At 40.3% G+C, this 18,409-nt stretch overlaps 1 protein-coding gene across 1 annotated transcript; it reads right to left on the reverse strand.

The window, feature by feature from the left end:
- Positions 1-104: 104 nt before the first annotated feature.
- On the reverse strand, positions 105-18,207 carry LOC145933792 (MOXD1 homolog 1-like). Its single transcript, XM_083033785.1, has 10 exons — positions 16,610-18,207; positions 5,112-5,261; positions 3,900-4,073; positions 3,542-3,625; positions 2,917-3,106; positions 2,379-2,644; positions 1,701-2,119; positions 1,218-1,414; positions 960-1,090; positions 105-706 (listed from the first exon to the last, which is right to left on the reverse strand). Exons 1-10 carry the CDS (start codon positions 17,687-17,689, stop codon positions 548-550), a joined length of 2,850 nt encoding a protein of 949 aa, XP_082889911.1. The 5' UTR covers positions 17,690-18,207; the 3' UTR covers positions 105-547.
- Positions 18,208-18,409: the final 202 nt, after the last annotated feature.

Here is an 18,409-nt window from a genome sequence, read left to right on the forward strand (position 1 = left end):
TTCATATGAAAAAATGGAGGTTGAAAAAAAGAATATTTCTACTCGGGGGTATCAACAGGAATATATATTGTACAATGTTTACAGACATTTATTTTTATACAAAACTCTCATTACAAAATGGGAAAATTGTGTATGTCTTATATATAAATACGCATTATTAATATATAATCATATATTTACACATTATATTATATTATATATTTCTACATTTATATATATGTTCATAATGTGCGCCAGCTTGACGAAAATTTTTGAAAAATTCTATCGTCCCTTTACGAAAAGGAAGTGACCAGCAACGTAGTATTTTAGGAACTTCCCGATCTGTTTCGAGGATTCGAAAACCATTCGAGGAAATCACTCGTGCAAGATAAGATTGCTTAAATTAATAAATTAATTGGGCTTGTTTCGTAAATTCGAAAATGTACAAGAAACATTCATACAAAAAACGTAACATAGAAAGTCGTTCGCATCATAATCTATAGTGAGAATCGCATTCGTTTTGTAACGCTTACCATTAACTGTAGTTGACTTTATTTGCTCGGCTGTCTTACAACATAACAATCGATACGATGATGATAGTGACCAGATTTATCACGAACATAGGAGAACTTCCAGAAGAACCAGACGTGTTCTTAAATTCGGTACAAGTCGTGTCGTTCATTTCCGGTAATGCCGTGTAATTCGGGAAGGTCTGAATATCTGCCGGCTTGAAACAAATGAAAAAATTATGAAAAATATATAACAATAGCAATAAAAGAAATTATATATATAAAATTATAAAAATTGTGAGTTTAATAACTTTTTTTTAGTATATATACATATTAGAAAGAGAAAATATATATATATTACTATATAATAATATTACTATATAAGAATATATATATATGTATTCTCTCAGTTGTGCAAATACAATTTTAAATTTTGATTACAAGTGTTTTAATTGCATTGAGAGATTTTACCAGTGCCAATTGATCGTCTCTTTTTCTGCAGAATGTCATATGCCTGCCGTGATAAAGATTATTTTCTATCGATCTTGCTAGCAATTCTTCCGTCCATGGCAAAGCCAGCATATGTTGAGCCATAGTGCGACCTGGAAATCCATTAAAGAAAACGTTAGAAATATTCTCTAAGATTACGTTTTACATACAATATTTTAATTTATTTATATATTTTTTATTGATTTTGTTCCTATAATATTATTTTTATTATATATTTACCTCGGAATTCTGCGGGTTCCTCGATAATGAGTTGCGCGAAGATATTATCATCCTCGCTCTCTTCCGTGTAATCTTTCATCGCTCTTAACGCAGACTCAGCTTCTTTAACAAGAGCTTTATCGATATTGTCTGCTGGTCTTCCAAACGGATAAGCGGCAAGCTGTTGCTGATAAGTCGAAGGCAGAGTCAAGTCAGTTCTGGAAAATAAATACTAAGTTCAAGCCAAGGTGATAAGATTAATAAATAAATAAATTAATTTTCGATAAGAAATAAATACTCCATGCGTGTACAATAAAATTCCTATAAATTTATCTTAATTAATATTGAAAAAAATACTATTTTTTAAATATTAATCTTTTTAAATATAATCCTTTTCAATAAATAACTGAATCGAATTAAAAGATATTTTCCTGGGGATAGAAGAATTAATAACGATTTATTAAATCATGATATATTCTAACAATACTGTGCAAGATAACTCACCCATTCATGAGGAATAGCTTCTCCAAGTAATCCATCGTCACCCCCTTGAAGCTGTGCACGCCGAGCGTCCTGAAAAGATCCCTGACAGGCGTCACGCTGTAGCAGCCGGCGAGTGGTGTCCTGGGGTAATGTACGACGAACGCCAGACACATCTCCTGGGTAGCCGCGTAGCCGCCTAGAGTCGGTTTCGTTCTGTTCAAAGTGCCATAAACACATTCAGCAACGAGTTCGTCCCCAGGTAACACCTTCACTTCCTTCTCCAGCGTATGAGACTGTTGATAGTCGAAATCGAAGTGATTGTCCTGGACTATCCTCGGCAATTCTTTACCTCGTCGAATGTGCTTCAAGCTGAGACGACGTCCGGCTAAATGCGAATGCAGGACAACCGATACGATATTGATACCGTCCTCGGGGAACATCTGGAAAAAAATGTAAATCAACTCTTTTAATTTCATATATTCTTTACTTTATTATTTTATGCGTTACAATTTAAACTTGAATGTTTATTATAAAAGAAGTATAGAAATATAACGATATATTTTTTTGAGAAAAACAATATTAGAATTATAATAATATTTGCAAAAAAATAGAAAACTTTTATTTTTTAACTTAATATTGTTTTGTATATAAGTAGCATGAAGCATTGCTTTCAATTTTTTAATTCAATTTCAATATTACCATCTTAGTGCAATGCGGAGTGCAGTATCCGGCGGTAGCGTATTCCTTTTGCTTCGGGGGTATTAAATGAAGAGGGCTGACCGCCACACCGGCCACGAGGATGCCCGCTTCCTGAGGACGAAGTTTCGGAGTCAAGTAGAGTCTTATGCCGCTGCTGTCGATCACTCTCTTCATACTCGGGTTATTATAGTGAACTTCCAGCATGTAATACGAGCTCTCGCCGTGTTCCGCTACAGGTATACCGACGTGTTCCGGCAGCCACTCTCCTATGGGACATCACACGCGCAATGAACATTTTATTTTTATTAAACTATTTATTGAACAACATTGTTAAGTAGTATAATTTTTTGTCCGAAAGTTTTTCCTCTCGATTTCTCTTTACGTGGACGTGGATAAGATTGCAGAATAAATAACAGTTTCGCCGACAATGTTTTGAACGTATTTTGGCGGAGAATTTCGTGCAAATTCTCTTGCCGAGGGGGACAGCGACTCGATCGTGGTTCCAGCGTACTTTGTTTTCACTTTGTAGATAATTTACCTTTACTACCACGAGCCCAAGCGAGGACGGGCTGCAGACACGATTCCCATGCTCGCGGCATCGTCGAGCTGTAGCAACGAGCACCCGCGATCCTGGCATGTTCACCGAGGATTGGCGACGTCGATGCGCACTCGTACAGGATCACATGATGGACCAGATCCTCGTTAGCCTTCTCCACGAGCGGCGTGTACTGAAATTATACCGTATATAGATGCAAAGAGTTCAATACTCTCTCTCTTCGCGATCTCTCGCGATTTTTCAAGTTATTTAAATTTTAATCGATTTTCCCCGGTTTGGAAAAATTATATTTCAACTTGATTCGACGAGAGTTTCACAGCGCGAACCCTGGGAACAGTCGCGAGAGCGCATTGACAGTCGGCGAACGTTTTAGTACACGCAGTGACATCATTCCGGGTCTCTTCTTTATTCTAATGACGCGCGCGTCCACGTTGTGCGACGTCCGGCAGGAATGACCGTGATTCGTGAAGCACATACGAATCAGGCCCAACCTTTTGCATTCCGTCGCAGCGCCAGGACTTATTCTCTTCTCGAGAGATTCGTCTACTTGAGAAACCTGTTAGCGAGAATTTGCATCGCCGTTCGTCGTGTACAGTGTCAGTCTTACCCCTATCATGTGATGTTTCTCTCCCAGCGAGGAGGCCTTGAAGATCTTGCACCAGTAGACGGTGTCCGTGTCGTCCACCTCAAACTGTCAAAACGATGATGGTATTAAAATCACAATTAATATGTTCGCAGAATTCAGAAAATGACAATTTAGATTTTAAATAAAATTCAATCATTGAACAATCATAAAGTAGAATTATTAGTATCTGTAATTATTTCTCTTCGTTTATTCTTTATTGATTTAGCAACTTTATCAGAATTAATATTAAATTTTACCATTAAAATAGTAAGTAAAACTATTTTATTTTTGTTAGATAAATGAAGATGAAAATGAAGGAGCGTGTATCTTATTACTCTACCTGGTTAAGTTTCACGTCCCAGTATCGTATATTTCGAGTTTCTCGCGGTGGCGAATGTGCCGCAGCTGTCTTCAGCCTTAGGGCCTTTCCTCCTCGTCTATTCTCGTGCCATATAGCCGTGTTTAATTCTGGATCGGTTGGATGTAGAGCCCACAGCACTCTGACAGTGTCCTCCTGAAATCATACGAACAAATTTCGCTGTTTAAAACGGCAATGATAATTAATATTAAAAGATAGTAACGATTGGAAAAATTGGGCATTTTGTAAAATTTGGCAAAAATTCTATCTCGATAAATAATATTCCAAACGATATATCACGCAATTAGAAGCGGATACGCATTGATCGCCAAAGGGTTGTGCTACGATGGAAGGGGGGTTGGAGGGGACAGACGGCATGTTAAATGCCTAAATACCGCCGCGGGAATTCGAAGCAGCGGGGCCTCGGGGTCTCTTAAAACCTGCGGGGCCCCTGCTTCCCGAGCATAAATCGAAAGAGGGTCCTCCGCAAATTCTACAGAGTCGCGACGGTTGTATAGTAAATCTTCCGGACCGCTTGCTCTTTCGCCTTCTCTTTCTCTCTCGCTTCCTTGGACCCTTTCCTTAAGGACCTCGTTCGAGCCGGTACGAACTGCAGCGAGATATGTGCGCAGCGAAACTTGCTTTCTTTGAACGCGTTTTAATTACAGAGTAGCGCAGATTAGAGGTCGGAAAGGTAATTTGGCGTTAGCGAAGGTGCGATAAATTTCCGACTCTTGCTACGTTAATGCACGTTTGCGAATCACTGTGGCATCCGAATGACTCCTTTCAATTATGTATAATATTTGAAGCACCCCGGAGGTTTAGAATCTATAAGATTGATTTTAAATTTAAAATATATCTCACATTCTCGTAGCAAAGATTTTAATTTTATAAGTAGCTGTTCATCATTTATAATATTTACCATCTATAATGTTGTGTTCATATTTTAATTTATTACAGCAATTATATTCGAGGAGTAATATATAATATTGTGCTCATCATAAAGTCAGATATTAATAGCTTGTTACTAATTATTGGAGATGTTATCTTTTTAATATAGAAAGAGACATTTTATATATACATTCGAGGAATGAATAATTATTTAGACTTAATTATAACGGGAATGTGTTAATATAACTAGCATTTTAAAATTATATTTTAATGAATAAATTATATTTTAATCTTGAGACTTACCGTGAGTTGACGATCCTGAGGGTCGCATGTCTGCCATTTCCTAGCGAACATGACAATGGTGTGGGTCTCGTTTTGCGAACCACCAAGTACCCTGACGTCCTGAGATGTGTCAGTAACCGGTGCGGCCTTCATCTCGATACCATGCGAGTCCTGGAACACGAAAATGGAGAGAGAGACGTTAGAATCATCGTCAGAAGGTTCAACGTACCCATCGGAATAAGACGCCGCGGGCCCCGAAACTCGCTCCTTGTACCTTGAACGAGAAATCGAGAGCTTTATCGGGTCAGGTGAGTGCCAGGTGTTTGTATTCGTGGCGAATTGGGACTAGGGCTCCTCCTGTCCGATGCAATTTATCTCTCCAGTCTTACCTACTTTCTCTTTTACTTTGCTTAAATAAAGTACGACGAATGTGTCATTTTTTATATGTTACGCGGTTTTCATTCACGCGTTTTAAGGTCGACCAGGCTGAATGACATATAGTTTCGTCATCACAACAGAAAGTATGTTTTATTCACGTCTCAGAGTGTATCACTTACTTATTTAATTAATTTAGAATGAATATTCCCTTAATAAAAATGTTAAATTAAAAATATATAAAAATAAAAATTACACGTTAATAAGTAACTTTAATTCCAAAAAGATATAAAAAATTAATATTTTTTATTATCCTTTAAAAGTTTAAAGTTTGCAATAAAAAATCAATTTTTAAAATTTTTCCTACAAAAAAAATCGATTAAGAATTCATCAAGAACTCTGCGGTACGAAATTACGTGGTAAATCTGGTATGCCTTGTATGTACACGGCTGCGATTTTACGAAGAGATGTCCAAAATCACGGGCCAATATTTCTGTGCCAGGCGATAAAGCGGTAAGACTTTGAAAAGAAAAGAAGGAAGCAATTCTCCCAGCTGTTATGGTAGCGCACGCGAATAAGGGAGGCCGCAGGCGTTTAGGTCCGTTGGGCCCCGGTTACGGTAGGACGCACCCTGACGTACGCGGGACGAGAGCGGCGAAACTCTGAAGGGAAGTCTCCTTCCTGCTCGTAATGAATCCAAATAATTGCCGTCATGCCCGGTGGAGTACTACGTGTCTCGTAACGAGCACGTGTAGAAAGGAAATAGTAATAAGTGCGTCTCGCGAAACGTTGCGAGAAACCGGTGGAAATGTGAATAAGGAAAGATACAAAAGAGGGAAGAGGGCAGGAGGGAGATGCTCTCATTACCATTAAAATGATCTGCAAAATATTCGTATCTCTGCGCACTTTGTGCTTCAAAATTATATAGTCTCATCTTGCTGTGATTATTGTGCTATCGGATTGCTGACATTTTAATCTATGCTGTCTTTGTACTGTACTTTCATCACTTTAACGATAATTAACAATGTTTATTTATGTCGCTTATATATTTTTAACATACAAGAGGCGTGTAAAAAAAAGGTAGAAATTATTTTGTTAAAACAGAAGTATAAAACAGAAGAAAGAATTATATATTATAAATCTTTAATAAACGAAGATCATTCTTTCATTTTTCACTTCAAACTTTTCGCAGTTACAGGTGACTCCATGTGTAGGGTGTAAATATATAATTTTCGATCTTTGAGTATAGATAAGTATGGTTTTAATTACAATTAGTTTCATTAGCGGAGAACAACCCGGCCGTCCGGGTGTCATAATAATACGCGTGCATAAATCTTCCCGGAAGGCTCCGAGAATCTTCATTTTTTTATCTCGATCACAGTGGTATAGTCACATCGCAATTTCGTGGGGTTCAAGTGCGTTCTCACGAAGTTCGCGACGGTTTTCTCATGGCATCCGGATATTCTCATCGCCATCAGGCTAATTAATACGGTTTTGGCGTTGTTCGACGATTAAAAGGTCTGAGATCCGAAAAGAAGGCTGTTTTTTAATTTATTCGATCCTTATCCAAAAATTGATATTTCACAACTAAATCTATCCTTCAACGTGTGAGACTCTCACGCTAATTTTTAACAGTAAATATGAGTCGATTATTTTAACATTTGCATGTCTCGTCAGTTCCTTTTGTAGCTTCGCACTAGAATAAGCTGTTTCGAGACATAAAATCGAGTCGTAAAGACAATAACATGAGTCTCATCCATCGATTATCTATCGACATAAATTTATCGAGAATAATTCAAAGCAACAAGAACACATCTGGGAACTAATTGTTATTTCGAAAACTAGGAAAAATTTAAAAGAAAAAAGAGAAGAAGAGGAAACTTCCTCGGATTCTGACGGTGGATTATCGCAGCTGTCTGTATCGGAAGGGTGGGAGGGGGTGAAAAATGCCGCAAAGTGGCTCGTTAGACGAAAATATTATGCAAATGATCGCCGAGATGTGAGCCGGCTCGACTCTCGACATAGACACCTGATTTTCTGCGATTGTGAGTCACGACGACGCTGACAACGACGTGTCTCGTGTTCCCGGCTTAAAAACGGGTTCTCTCACGCTGCAGAATAACGAATACGTCGTCCACGATGTCATTATCGCGATCATTCTCGCGCGAAGAGCTACTGTTCAAGGCTCGTTAGTTGCGCCTCGATATAGTCGATGAATCGATGACTTTATCGATGCGATGAGAGAAGAGGGAGACGAAGATTGCAATTTAGACCCAAGTCAGGATTCAGGATCCAAGAGAGAGAACCAAGAGGACGATCGAGAGGCGTCTTCGATCTTGGAACTTGGCACGCACGCCTGTGGGACTCGGAAAATTAATTCGACGGATGTGACGTCACGTTCGTGCTTCCTGCGAGAGTCTGAGAGGCTTTTTCACTCGCGTCACACGCGAGTTCTGCTCGCGAGGCGCGTTCCCAAGATACGGGCAAGGATATAGATCCTTGAGCGGTGACGCGGATCCTCTTCTCTGAGAGACATTCTTTCTCACCGCATATCTAATCAACTTTTTATTTATCTATCGCAATGTGAGATTCACGAGGTATCGCCATAAGTGGGATCTGAACCAAGAGATAAAAAAAGATCTTTCCTAGATTTTCTAAAGAATCGTGGCCTGCTTTAAAAATCTTTAAATTGCGAAGAGATACGAAATACCACATCACGACCTGCGCATCAAGTTATTCATATCAGGATTAAGATCGAGATTAAGATCGTTCGTCGAAGATTCTTCTCGGGTGACGCTTCGGCCAGGGGATGAAAAACAGGATGTCAGAGGACATATCGTTTTCCCGCGGTTTCGCTTCGCACACAATGCGTGTCTCGTATAAATGCCGATCGGCTTTCTATACGCGAGAGACGCGCGAGATCCCGAAATCCCGGTCGCAAATATTCCGTGGAATGTTTTTCCGTAAGATAGATCGTAGCCTCCGCAAAAAGGAAACGCCGCCGTATCGCTTTGTGCCCCGAAAACGGTTCCCATGGATCCCCTGGTCCTGGAGAAAAAGGAAGGAATTTCTTCGAAGAGGCGCCACTAGCAGAAGGATGTTCGCCAGGTGTTTTGATGGTAGCCTCTTCTTCATTTTTTCTCCTCCCCTCTCTCTTTCTCTTGCACTTTGAAGTATATGTGCATTTGGGTCGCCCTTCCCTCTCGTTCCTTTCCCTTCTTTCTTCCACTCCTCTTTTGCTTAGCTTGCTTCTTCCACGTCTTGCTCTTGCCTGCATCTTTCTCTTTCTCTCTTTCTTTTTTTTCTTTTGCTTTTTCACTCTCGACTCGCCGGTGAAACCAACCGCACTGTCTGTTTTTCTCTCTTCTTCACATGTATTTGGTACCTTCTTCCCTTCTTTTCGTCCAAGTCTCCTTTTTACCACCTGGCAGAACAGCAGCTGGTAGCAGTTCGCTCCTCGGGGAGAAGGGATAAAGGATTTCTCTGTCCTTCGGGAACTCTAAAGAATCGACGTGGTGATCGGATAAAATTTGCGCAAATTGCTTGCAGATTTGTAACTCACAGACTCGTGTGATTCGTGTAATTTACATCATTGTAAAGATGAAGAACCAATCTATCTAACTGTTGAAATATTTATGTATAATTTAATTATATCAAAAATTAATTAATTATTAATTATTAATTATAAATATATTATCAAAATTTATATAAAAAATTTATTTATTTATTATATAGTGATATAAAAGAAATTGATTTAAGTTGGAGAAATAATTACAGCGTGGCTTCTCAGCTTATATTTTAATATATTTTATAATAGTATTATATATAAAATACTTAATTTTTTCCTTTTTTAATGCTGACGAGCAAAATTAAATAATCGTTAAAAAATCTACAATAAAGTCGAAATAAAGTTAGTTATGATTAAAATAAAATTAGAGAATCTACATTTAGAAATGATTATTAGACAGGAAATCTCGCAATTTCTCTCCTTCGTTTCTGATTTCTGAACTGATTTATTTTAGTCTGCTTTCGAGACAGAGAAATTATGATTATGCCGAGTTTTTTAGTCTCGATTCCGGTCCCGGTTCTCACGTGTCGCGGTCCCGGCGTCGAAGAAGCCGCGCGTACGCGGTTAAGCGCAATTACGCGCGGCGAGTCGTTAAGGCTCATCGTGGCCGGTTTTACGAGCGGTTACGTGGAATAATAATCAACGAATTAAAATGCGGTTGGAAACCCCCTCGCTCCCTCGTCCGTTGGGGAGGCGCCTGCTCGGGGGTGCGTGCGTCCCCCGCAATTTATTCGGCGGACCGCTTAACGATTCTCGCGGTTACTACTTTAATCGCACGCGGAGAGAGAATTTCTGCTTTCATTGGTCGCACCGATCGACTTAAAGATGCACTTTAAGTCAAAAGAGAACCTTCGGCTCGATAAAGCTCCGGCGAGTAAAGTTGCGTTTTGAAATCGTTTCCATTTCTTCGTACATTTTTTTCTCGCGATTATTTTGCAAGCCTTGGAAAAAGATCTCCATCAGTTACAGTTATAGATAACAATCCGATAATTAAAACTGAAAAAAATTGATGAGATGCTATAATACTGTTAAATAACATAGAATATGTCAGTCACCTCTTTTTGCGTAAATCAAGGTTTAATTTTTCGAACAACACGTTTTAAATGACAAAATATTTTAGAAATTATGTGTCTTCAGCATTTCGAAATAATCATAGAACTAGATAAAACTTTCGTTGGAACATGAGAGTGCTTCTGCGAACCAGTTTCTCGGTGGTTCGACAGCAGTAACAGCGCTAATTCGCTCTCTTTTTCTGAGCGTTGTTTTCTGGCCTGGAGGCGAGGCGGGGCCCGAAAAAAGGGGGTCCGTAACTCTCATCGTGCCGCTACGTATTACCAGTAACTATACCGGTAACGCCAGTATGACAAAAAAAAAATGAAAGAAAAACTCAGCAGTAAACAAAAAGAAAGAAAGACGTTTTCGTGGTTATTTAGGACGTTTACTCCAAAGTTATCCTGATATCAAGCTATCTTGTAACGAAGATAAGAACTTCCGCGCTCTCTCTTCTATATTTATTTTTTCTATCAGTTTTTTTATTAGTTGTATTCCATGGAGAAATATTTCAGAATTATTTTATGCATCAGAGTTTTAAACCGAAGGAATTAAATAGACGAGTCTACGATCTTTGAGATTGATATTGGTGCTTACGAATTTTTTTAAATTGATACAGCTGGCGATGCATATATATATTTTTCTGATTTTTAAGAGAAAAGCTGATCTTATTTCGATATGAATAAAATAAGAATTTTTATAATAAGTTTTACAAGTCTGTTTAATTAAATATGAATAATTATTCTTTCGTTATTAATTACTTATCCAAATGTTTACTTTTACAATATTATATCTCTGTTTCTATTTTCTGGTATCAAGAAGTTTCGATACCAGATATTACTTGCAGACCGGTTTACGTATAGTATTGCCCACTGAAAGATCTTCTCGCTCAAAAAATTCAACGAGTTTACCAGCTCGATGGAATCGTTCAGTGTGAGAACTTGGATAACGTTAATACTTTTTATAACCGGAAAACATGATAGCTCACAACGATTAAATGTCGCTACCTCTATTAATTATAAATTTTTTAATTAATCCAATATCACTGTGGGGTCTTCTCCAGTTCACAGCAGGTTGTTACAGACGTTGTAAAGTATCAGGCTCTCGCAAATCCGAAGAGCGGATTAAGAATTACGAGAAGGGAGAACGTAGAAAAGATCGCGGTAAGAAGCGATGATTCAGGTACGTGGTTCCGAAGGGTAGTTCACTGAAAGTGAACAAATGGCGCGATACGGACGATATTTTATTTGACCAGGATGGACCGGTTCCGCGACGCGAGAATCGTAAATCATTTGGCTGGGTTATGTCAAGAATTCTGGAATACTAATAAGCATCTCGACCTTCGTTTATTAATAATCCCTCCTCGATGTGGCTACACGTGCGGCTGCACGATTGATTTTATAATCGATACTTCCGTCCGATGTATCCTCTGGTCCCCGCTTCTATTATACTTTATTTGGTATTCCAAATAAGGCGCAAGAAAAACATCGTACGATATTTCTCAGAAATTTAATCAAATATACATTTGATTAAACTTTTGATTAAATTCTTTCTTAAGAAGAATGCATTAATTTTTAAGATTTTATAACATTACTAAAATGAAAAGGAAACTTCTCACAAAAAAAGAACGATTCTTATTAAGTTCGAAGAAACACCGACTGAAATATACGTTACCACCAGGTTAATCTTAATCCGTGAAATATTCTTCTTCGGTCGAAAGGGAATTTCCTTTCGTCTTCTTTTCGTCGCCGCAAAGAACCGCGGAGTAATGCGTGAAACGAGATAAAGCGGCGGAACCGACCAGACGACTTCCACGACACGAAGAAGAAGAAGAAGAAGAAGAAGCGAGGCAAGGGAGCAATGATTAGCGCGAAGACGGATCAGATAGACAAATTCTCTGGCGAATTCCTTGGTCTCCTCTTTGCACGGCAGATAATACCCTGTATTCCAGGTCGCATCAGGCGTAAACATCTCGTTGTTGACGCCTAAGCTCTACGGCGCGGCGTGGCTATACGCAATAACACCATAAAATCGAACAGCTGCCTGACCCACCTTTGGGGCACATTCGAAGATATATAAATTACTGACGCTCTTTCTACCTATTCGTTTCTTTCACATCCACACCTTTTCCGCGCCGCTAATCGTGCTATTAATACACGCTACCGGCGTGACGAATCCTTATTGCACCTCAAGGCGAGCTATCTACGATTGTTCTCCATTACAGGTAAAAAAAATTTCAAACTTTTGTCTCTCATATTTAGATGATTTTTTTTACTTTGTATGCTTTTCAAACGATACATTAATAATAGATCATTGATAATTTTAATTAATGATAATTATTAATAATAAATTACGATGCGAGTATCTTTTTCTATCAGATTAGCCGCATTATTATTTTATTCTTTCATTTAAGAATTTTTTTAGCGCGACGCGATAATCATTAATCACCACTAATCCGGCTATCATCCAAGACACGTTAGGGATTTTATTTTTGCGTTTCTTCGGCATGTACGCTGCGCTTTGTGAGAAGATAGCGGTCGGGTATATCCGCGCGGGAGGGGTCGACGTGAAGTGGGATTGGAAAAGAACGAAAACGTGTTGGCCAGTGGTAGAAAACGAAGAAGAGGGCTCGTCCGGGATAATGAGAAAAAAATCGCAGCGAAATCTGGTAGGAGAAGGTGGTGGAGGATGAAGAGGAAGAGGAGGCCCTTCCATGCACCGTTGCGCTCGACTGTCCGTCCGTCTGTCCGTGGACGTCCTGAACAGAGAGAGACCCGTCGGCCCTTGGGACCAGAGACGGGATGGACGGATCGCAGATTACGTGCATTTCAGATTCGCTTGTGCGGCGAGTCGTATTTCCCGGCGCGGTAATAAATTACGATCGTAATCATCGTGTACGCGCGCACGCATTGTCGGTCACGCTGGACGGCGCTGAACTGCGCTCGGAGACGGTCCTTAAACCGTCTTCTACCTGGCTGCCGATGAGATCCATGCACCTCCCATTCGCCGGCGAATCAATAGCGATTAATTAATTATCCGACGCGATTACTTCGCGAATCCTTTCCGATCCCGCCCGATCGGGACATGGTTAAATTGAAGATTTAACGATGCATTTTTTAATTTTCATTTTCTAATTTAACTCTATTTAATTCAGTCTCTAATTCAAGCGCATACTTTACTTGCATTCACCTTTCAATCGGCGGAACCTATTAAGAGGTCCCGCTACGTCGGGCTTTCAGGGTTCGAGCTATCGCGTATTTCGATTATACATATACACACGCATACACACGTATCGCAGCATCATTTCACTGGACCCGGGACTATCCTTTCGTCCTTCTCGGCAGCGATGCTCAAAGATTCGCGCACGGCCCCCCCGCCGACGATGTCTGGAGGCCTTGACTGGGCCCCTAACTCCAAGCATACCCGGCGGGGCCCTCCCTTCGCCCTCTCGCCCCCGATCTTCGCACACGACCACACTCGGCCACGCAAATTCACATACGCAACCCTTATATCCACATCGAGTGTGTATCCTTCGCCGCCGGCGCCTTCAGCCTCCGGGGCGTCTGAATCTGAGTATATATAAGTGCATCACATGTCGGTGTAACAGGTACGGACGTATGATATTTGTCAAACGCGAATTTCTTTATGAAACATCATGTACATATATGAACACGTGGGGTTACCGTCAACGATAACAAATTGTCGTCTCAACGGGGGGCCTCTGTTCGCCGATTATGATGCTCGCGATTAAAAACGCCTCCTTGTTTCTAGTAAAAAAGAAAGTTGATTTGCAATTATTGCATAGCGCTATTTTTTAAATTATAGGATTATATAATAAATTATCCTTACGTTGATGAGGCATATATAAGGTCCAGGTCCCGATCCGTTTCGTCGGGAGATTTACAATTCATCAAGGTAAGAAGGGCACGAGGGTAGATCGATCGCGTACGCGTCGAAGAAACGCGCGGCGAGAGGCCCCCGGTCGGACATAAATTTATCACGACGTTATCTCGTCCGTTGTGGAACCACGTTCGTTAATTTTATCCCGGCCTTTCTTGGATCCGTGCCTTCCCCTTTCCTCTCCAACCGTGCCCCTTTCCTTCGCCATCCCTCGTCGTTTCTTTCGTCTCACCCTCTTTTCTCCCAACCCTCTCGTCGACTTGGGACAAAGAGATCAGGTAAATCGACTCACGAAAATTCGGAGTCGATGGAAAACCGCCGCCCATTCCGTTCGTATTTTATTTCGGATGATTTTAAAAGACTCGCCCGGCTATACATCGCGTGACTCTCTCGAAACCGCGTTTTAATCTTTCATGGTGAGAGGCGAGAAGGCGATGCGCGAATTAACTCTGGAGAAAAGAAGAATTTTTGCGAAAAGAGGATTTCGTCGCTTTACAATCTGGACAAATACAAGAGAATCCCCGGTGCGGTAAAAATAGAATCAATTCGTTTTACGGTAAAAGGAAAACGAAGAAAAGGATGCTGTTACGAAGTCGTATAGTACAAGAAATTGCCGAGTAAATTCCGCGTTTTTAGCCTCCGCGTGTTAAACGGAGGGGGACAAGCCGCGCTTTCGGAAGGAATTCCTCGAGCGGCGATATAAGGCCGGGCGTCGTCAAGCGTAATGAATATAAATTTAATTAAGATTAGGATTTCGGAGAAGAGGGCAGGGTCCGGGCCGAAGCAAGTTCTGTGGGCCCGGACCTTCATCGTTTAGTCCTCGTCTCTTCGCCGGTCCTTTGGTACCTGGTCACCAATTAAAACGTCTCGTGCCACCTTTTTCGGAAATTTTAATTGTCGCGATGATTATCGCGTTCTACACTATAATAAATAATAATTATATGCGCTATTATTTTTGCCGATCAAAATTATATTATCACTGACGGGCGTATAATTTCTTCTCTTTAACAAGTTTACCGTCCTACGCATTTTTCAAAGCGTACCCGCGATACATCGATGGCCATCATCTTGCATCTGGACGAAGACGAAGACGGCTTCATCGAACGTCATGACGTCGCGTTAATTAACGTTTCTCATTAATACGATTCGGTTGCGTGAGCGGGCTTCGAAAGCGATTTCGTCGCTCGAACGGAGAGATGCGGCTCAGAGCTAGTCCTGATACTTCTTTTGTTGTTTCTCCTCCCTATATCGGAATCTCGCGCAGGTCCTTCAAGCTCGACCTCCCTTTCTGCTCCGACCGCCTTCTTAATCTTCCTTTAATTCCCCGGCTTTCTCGTTTCTTTAACTCCTTTTTCTCCTCCTTTCGTTTTCTTCGTTTCGCCTCTTCGTCGTGCTTCTTCTATTCTTCTTCTTCTTCTTCTCCTCCTTCTTCCTTCATCTCTCCATCTCGCTCTCCTCTCTTTGTTGTCCCCCTTTTTGTATACCTATCTCCCTGCTTCGTAGCCTTTCGCCGGCTCTTTTCGCCGGAGAGAGATATGCGCCGACAGGTTTCGAACTGTCTCGTATCTCGTGGGGAGCTGTTTCGGTGTGAAATCAAGCCGAGGAGTTTGTTTCTTCCTCCTTGCTTTTTCCATTCGAACATCTTCGATATTGACGTGTCGTCGTCAAGAGCAATCAAGATTGTGTTGCAATTTCGCGCTCTTAAGTATACGATTAAAATATATTACAACTTCTGTTTTACACATGTTTAAAGAATCGCTGTTTTATTTTATATATTTTAGATTTTTTAAAATATTTTATTCCAATTAATTCCAATTAATTACGTCGAAATTATATTATCCTGTACCTTTCGAAAAATTCTCTTGGAATAATTTTATATTTTGTATTTCTCTTCTTCTTTCGCGTCTATTTTCTATAATAATTTTGACGAGCTGTACTTTCATTTAATCAATGAATAAGTGACTCACAAAGATAATCGAAGGAAAAGTGTCGAGACCATGTCGATCGCATGTGTTGCGTAATCGATAGGCGACGATAAGAAGAAAACGAGTTCTTCCCACACGATTGAATGACGAGACGGCGATCCATTAGTTCATCTAGTTAGATCGCGATCGCTTTATTAATCCTTGTTCGCATTCTCATACCTACACAAAGCACTTTTTGCGCGACAACCGTGTTAATTTCATATCGCAATCGCGTGAAAGTAATTTGCCGCGTATAAAGGATTAATAATCACGGAAAGAAAAATTATTTATGAAAATCTTTATATATTAATTTACTTTTGAATTAATTTTTTATTAAAATAACTATTGTTTTAAGAAATTAATTATTTGAAAAAAATCGCTTCTGAAAAATCAATAATAAATAATGTATTCCAGTGTATTCGTTAATAATGTAATATCATTATAACTATATATAAAAAATCGTGACAAGAACTCGATAATATAGACATGTGAGATTCTAGCTTCGTCAGCAGATCGAAGTTATGCAGCTTCGATACCTTTTTATACGGCGAAGACCGTCCTATCTTTTTTTTGACATTGAGATTTATCGATCCCCCCGGTCGCTTTCCTATCGATCAATTGTATTATTGTGACATCGGAATAAAGCCTAGCAGGAAACTTACCAGTAGATTGACAACGCCAGTGTGATCGTCCACCCAAGCGAGTAAGATGTCTGCGCCCATCATATGGCTCTTCTCGTTGAAGCCGATGCCGACGTAGCCCAGGGTCTTGGCGGTGACCCTGAAGGTTACTTCCTCGTCGTCCGAAGGATCCCATTCGAGGATCACGTCACCGTCCTCGTCCAACTTCTCGTACCTGGTGAACTTTGGCACTTTGGCATTAAATATTCCTCGATTATTTCCACCTTCCTTCGCGCTTCTAGTGAATCTCGTCTTCTTGTCCTTGATGTGATTCTTGACCGACTTTTCCACAGAAGGAAAGTACTTCTTTGGTATCCGGTTTTCCCATAATTTCGGTATCCTTTTGAATCTCGGATCATCGAATGGCTTCGGATTGATTCGCTCGTTCTCGCTGATGATTTCGAACTCCAAACTCTCCTTGTTCTCTATCTCTTCGGAATCCTTCCAGTTTTCCGCTGAAATCTCTCCTGCAAATTCTAGAGGTTCGACGACGAATTTTCCAATATCGGTTTGATTCTCACGAACGATCGGAAGCTCGTCGTCCCTTGACGCTTCTTTTTGCTCTTCGATCGTCGCATAATACGAAGCATTCGATTCTATTTCGTCTTTAACGATGTTAGATGTCGATTTTGCAGTCTCGATATCGATTGGCGCTTGCGAATTTTCGGCGTCTTCGGAAATCATTGTTTCCTCAGGATGTTTCAAATCCTGCGTCGTATTCGAGAGCATTTCATGTTGATCAGGATCAGGGTTCTTCTCTCGTTTATTCGGATAGTCTAAAGCGTCGTTTTGATAAGGAATGATTCTCTTCTTGGCTTTCCATTGCTTCAACCACTCTTCATCGACGTCCAATCGTACCTTCTTGAAATTACCGAACCTGAACAACGATTCTTCGTCTTCGGGACTCCTCTTTATCCTTTTGGAAACGGGATGTATGGGATGTCGCTTATTGTACAACTTTGTCCTCATGGTCTCGTCCATGTGCTGGACATAGAGATCCAGCAGATCGCACTTGACGATCCAGCACGCGATCAACATCACGATCACCCTGAGTAGCAACATCTTCCGCTTCCTTTTTCGCTTCCCGATTCTTCATACGATCATTTAAACAAATTTTGCCGTTTGTTTCACTTTTAATATCAGGACCATCAATTTATCTTTTTCTTTTTTCCTGTCTCTCTGTTTTTATCTAATTGATTATATTCATATGTACATCAGGAATATTTAATTTGTCACACTCTCTTTTAACCGTTACACTCGAATTCAACTATAATCTCCGTGAAATAATTATTTATTACAAGCATTGTGTGCTCGCAAGCTTTAGGAAAAAAGATTTCTCTTTTCGCGAATAAAAATTTTTTCGATCTTGTTTTATCGCAATGTTAATTTTGATGCTAATATCTCGAATTTACACCGACTGTATCTATTCGTGCAAAAAAAATTAAGATGACTCGAGATGCGTTAATTGTCACCTTCTTTCACGATTTTTCGTTAATTCGATTTCCAATACACCGGGCTCGGAAATGATCTTCGATACATGTTGCGCGCACGACAGTTGTGCCGGGACTAATTTAAACATGCGGCTGCCGCTCTGCCCCTGCAGATGCTCGCAGCTGCTTACCTGGCTCCGGTCCCCTTCCTTTAGGGCCCTCCGATACAGGGACGCGTTGTCGACTGTGTATTCGTAGCCGGCAGTCGCATTAAGCCGCACACAAATACAATTCTTCTCTTTCACATATCTTTCCGTTTCGACGTAGAAAATGAAAGGAAACTGAACTCACG

Source organism: Prenolepis imparis, unplaced genomic scaffold, assembly GCF_030444845.1.
Source record: "Prenolepis imparis isolate NDT839.2.m4 unplaced genomic scaffold, iyPreImpa1.0 SCAF_3, whole genome shotgun sequence".
NCBI lineage: Eukaryota > Metazoa > Arthropoda > Insecta > Hymenoptera > Formicidae > Prenolepis > Prenolepis imparis.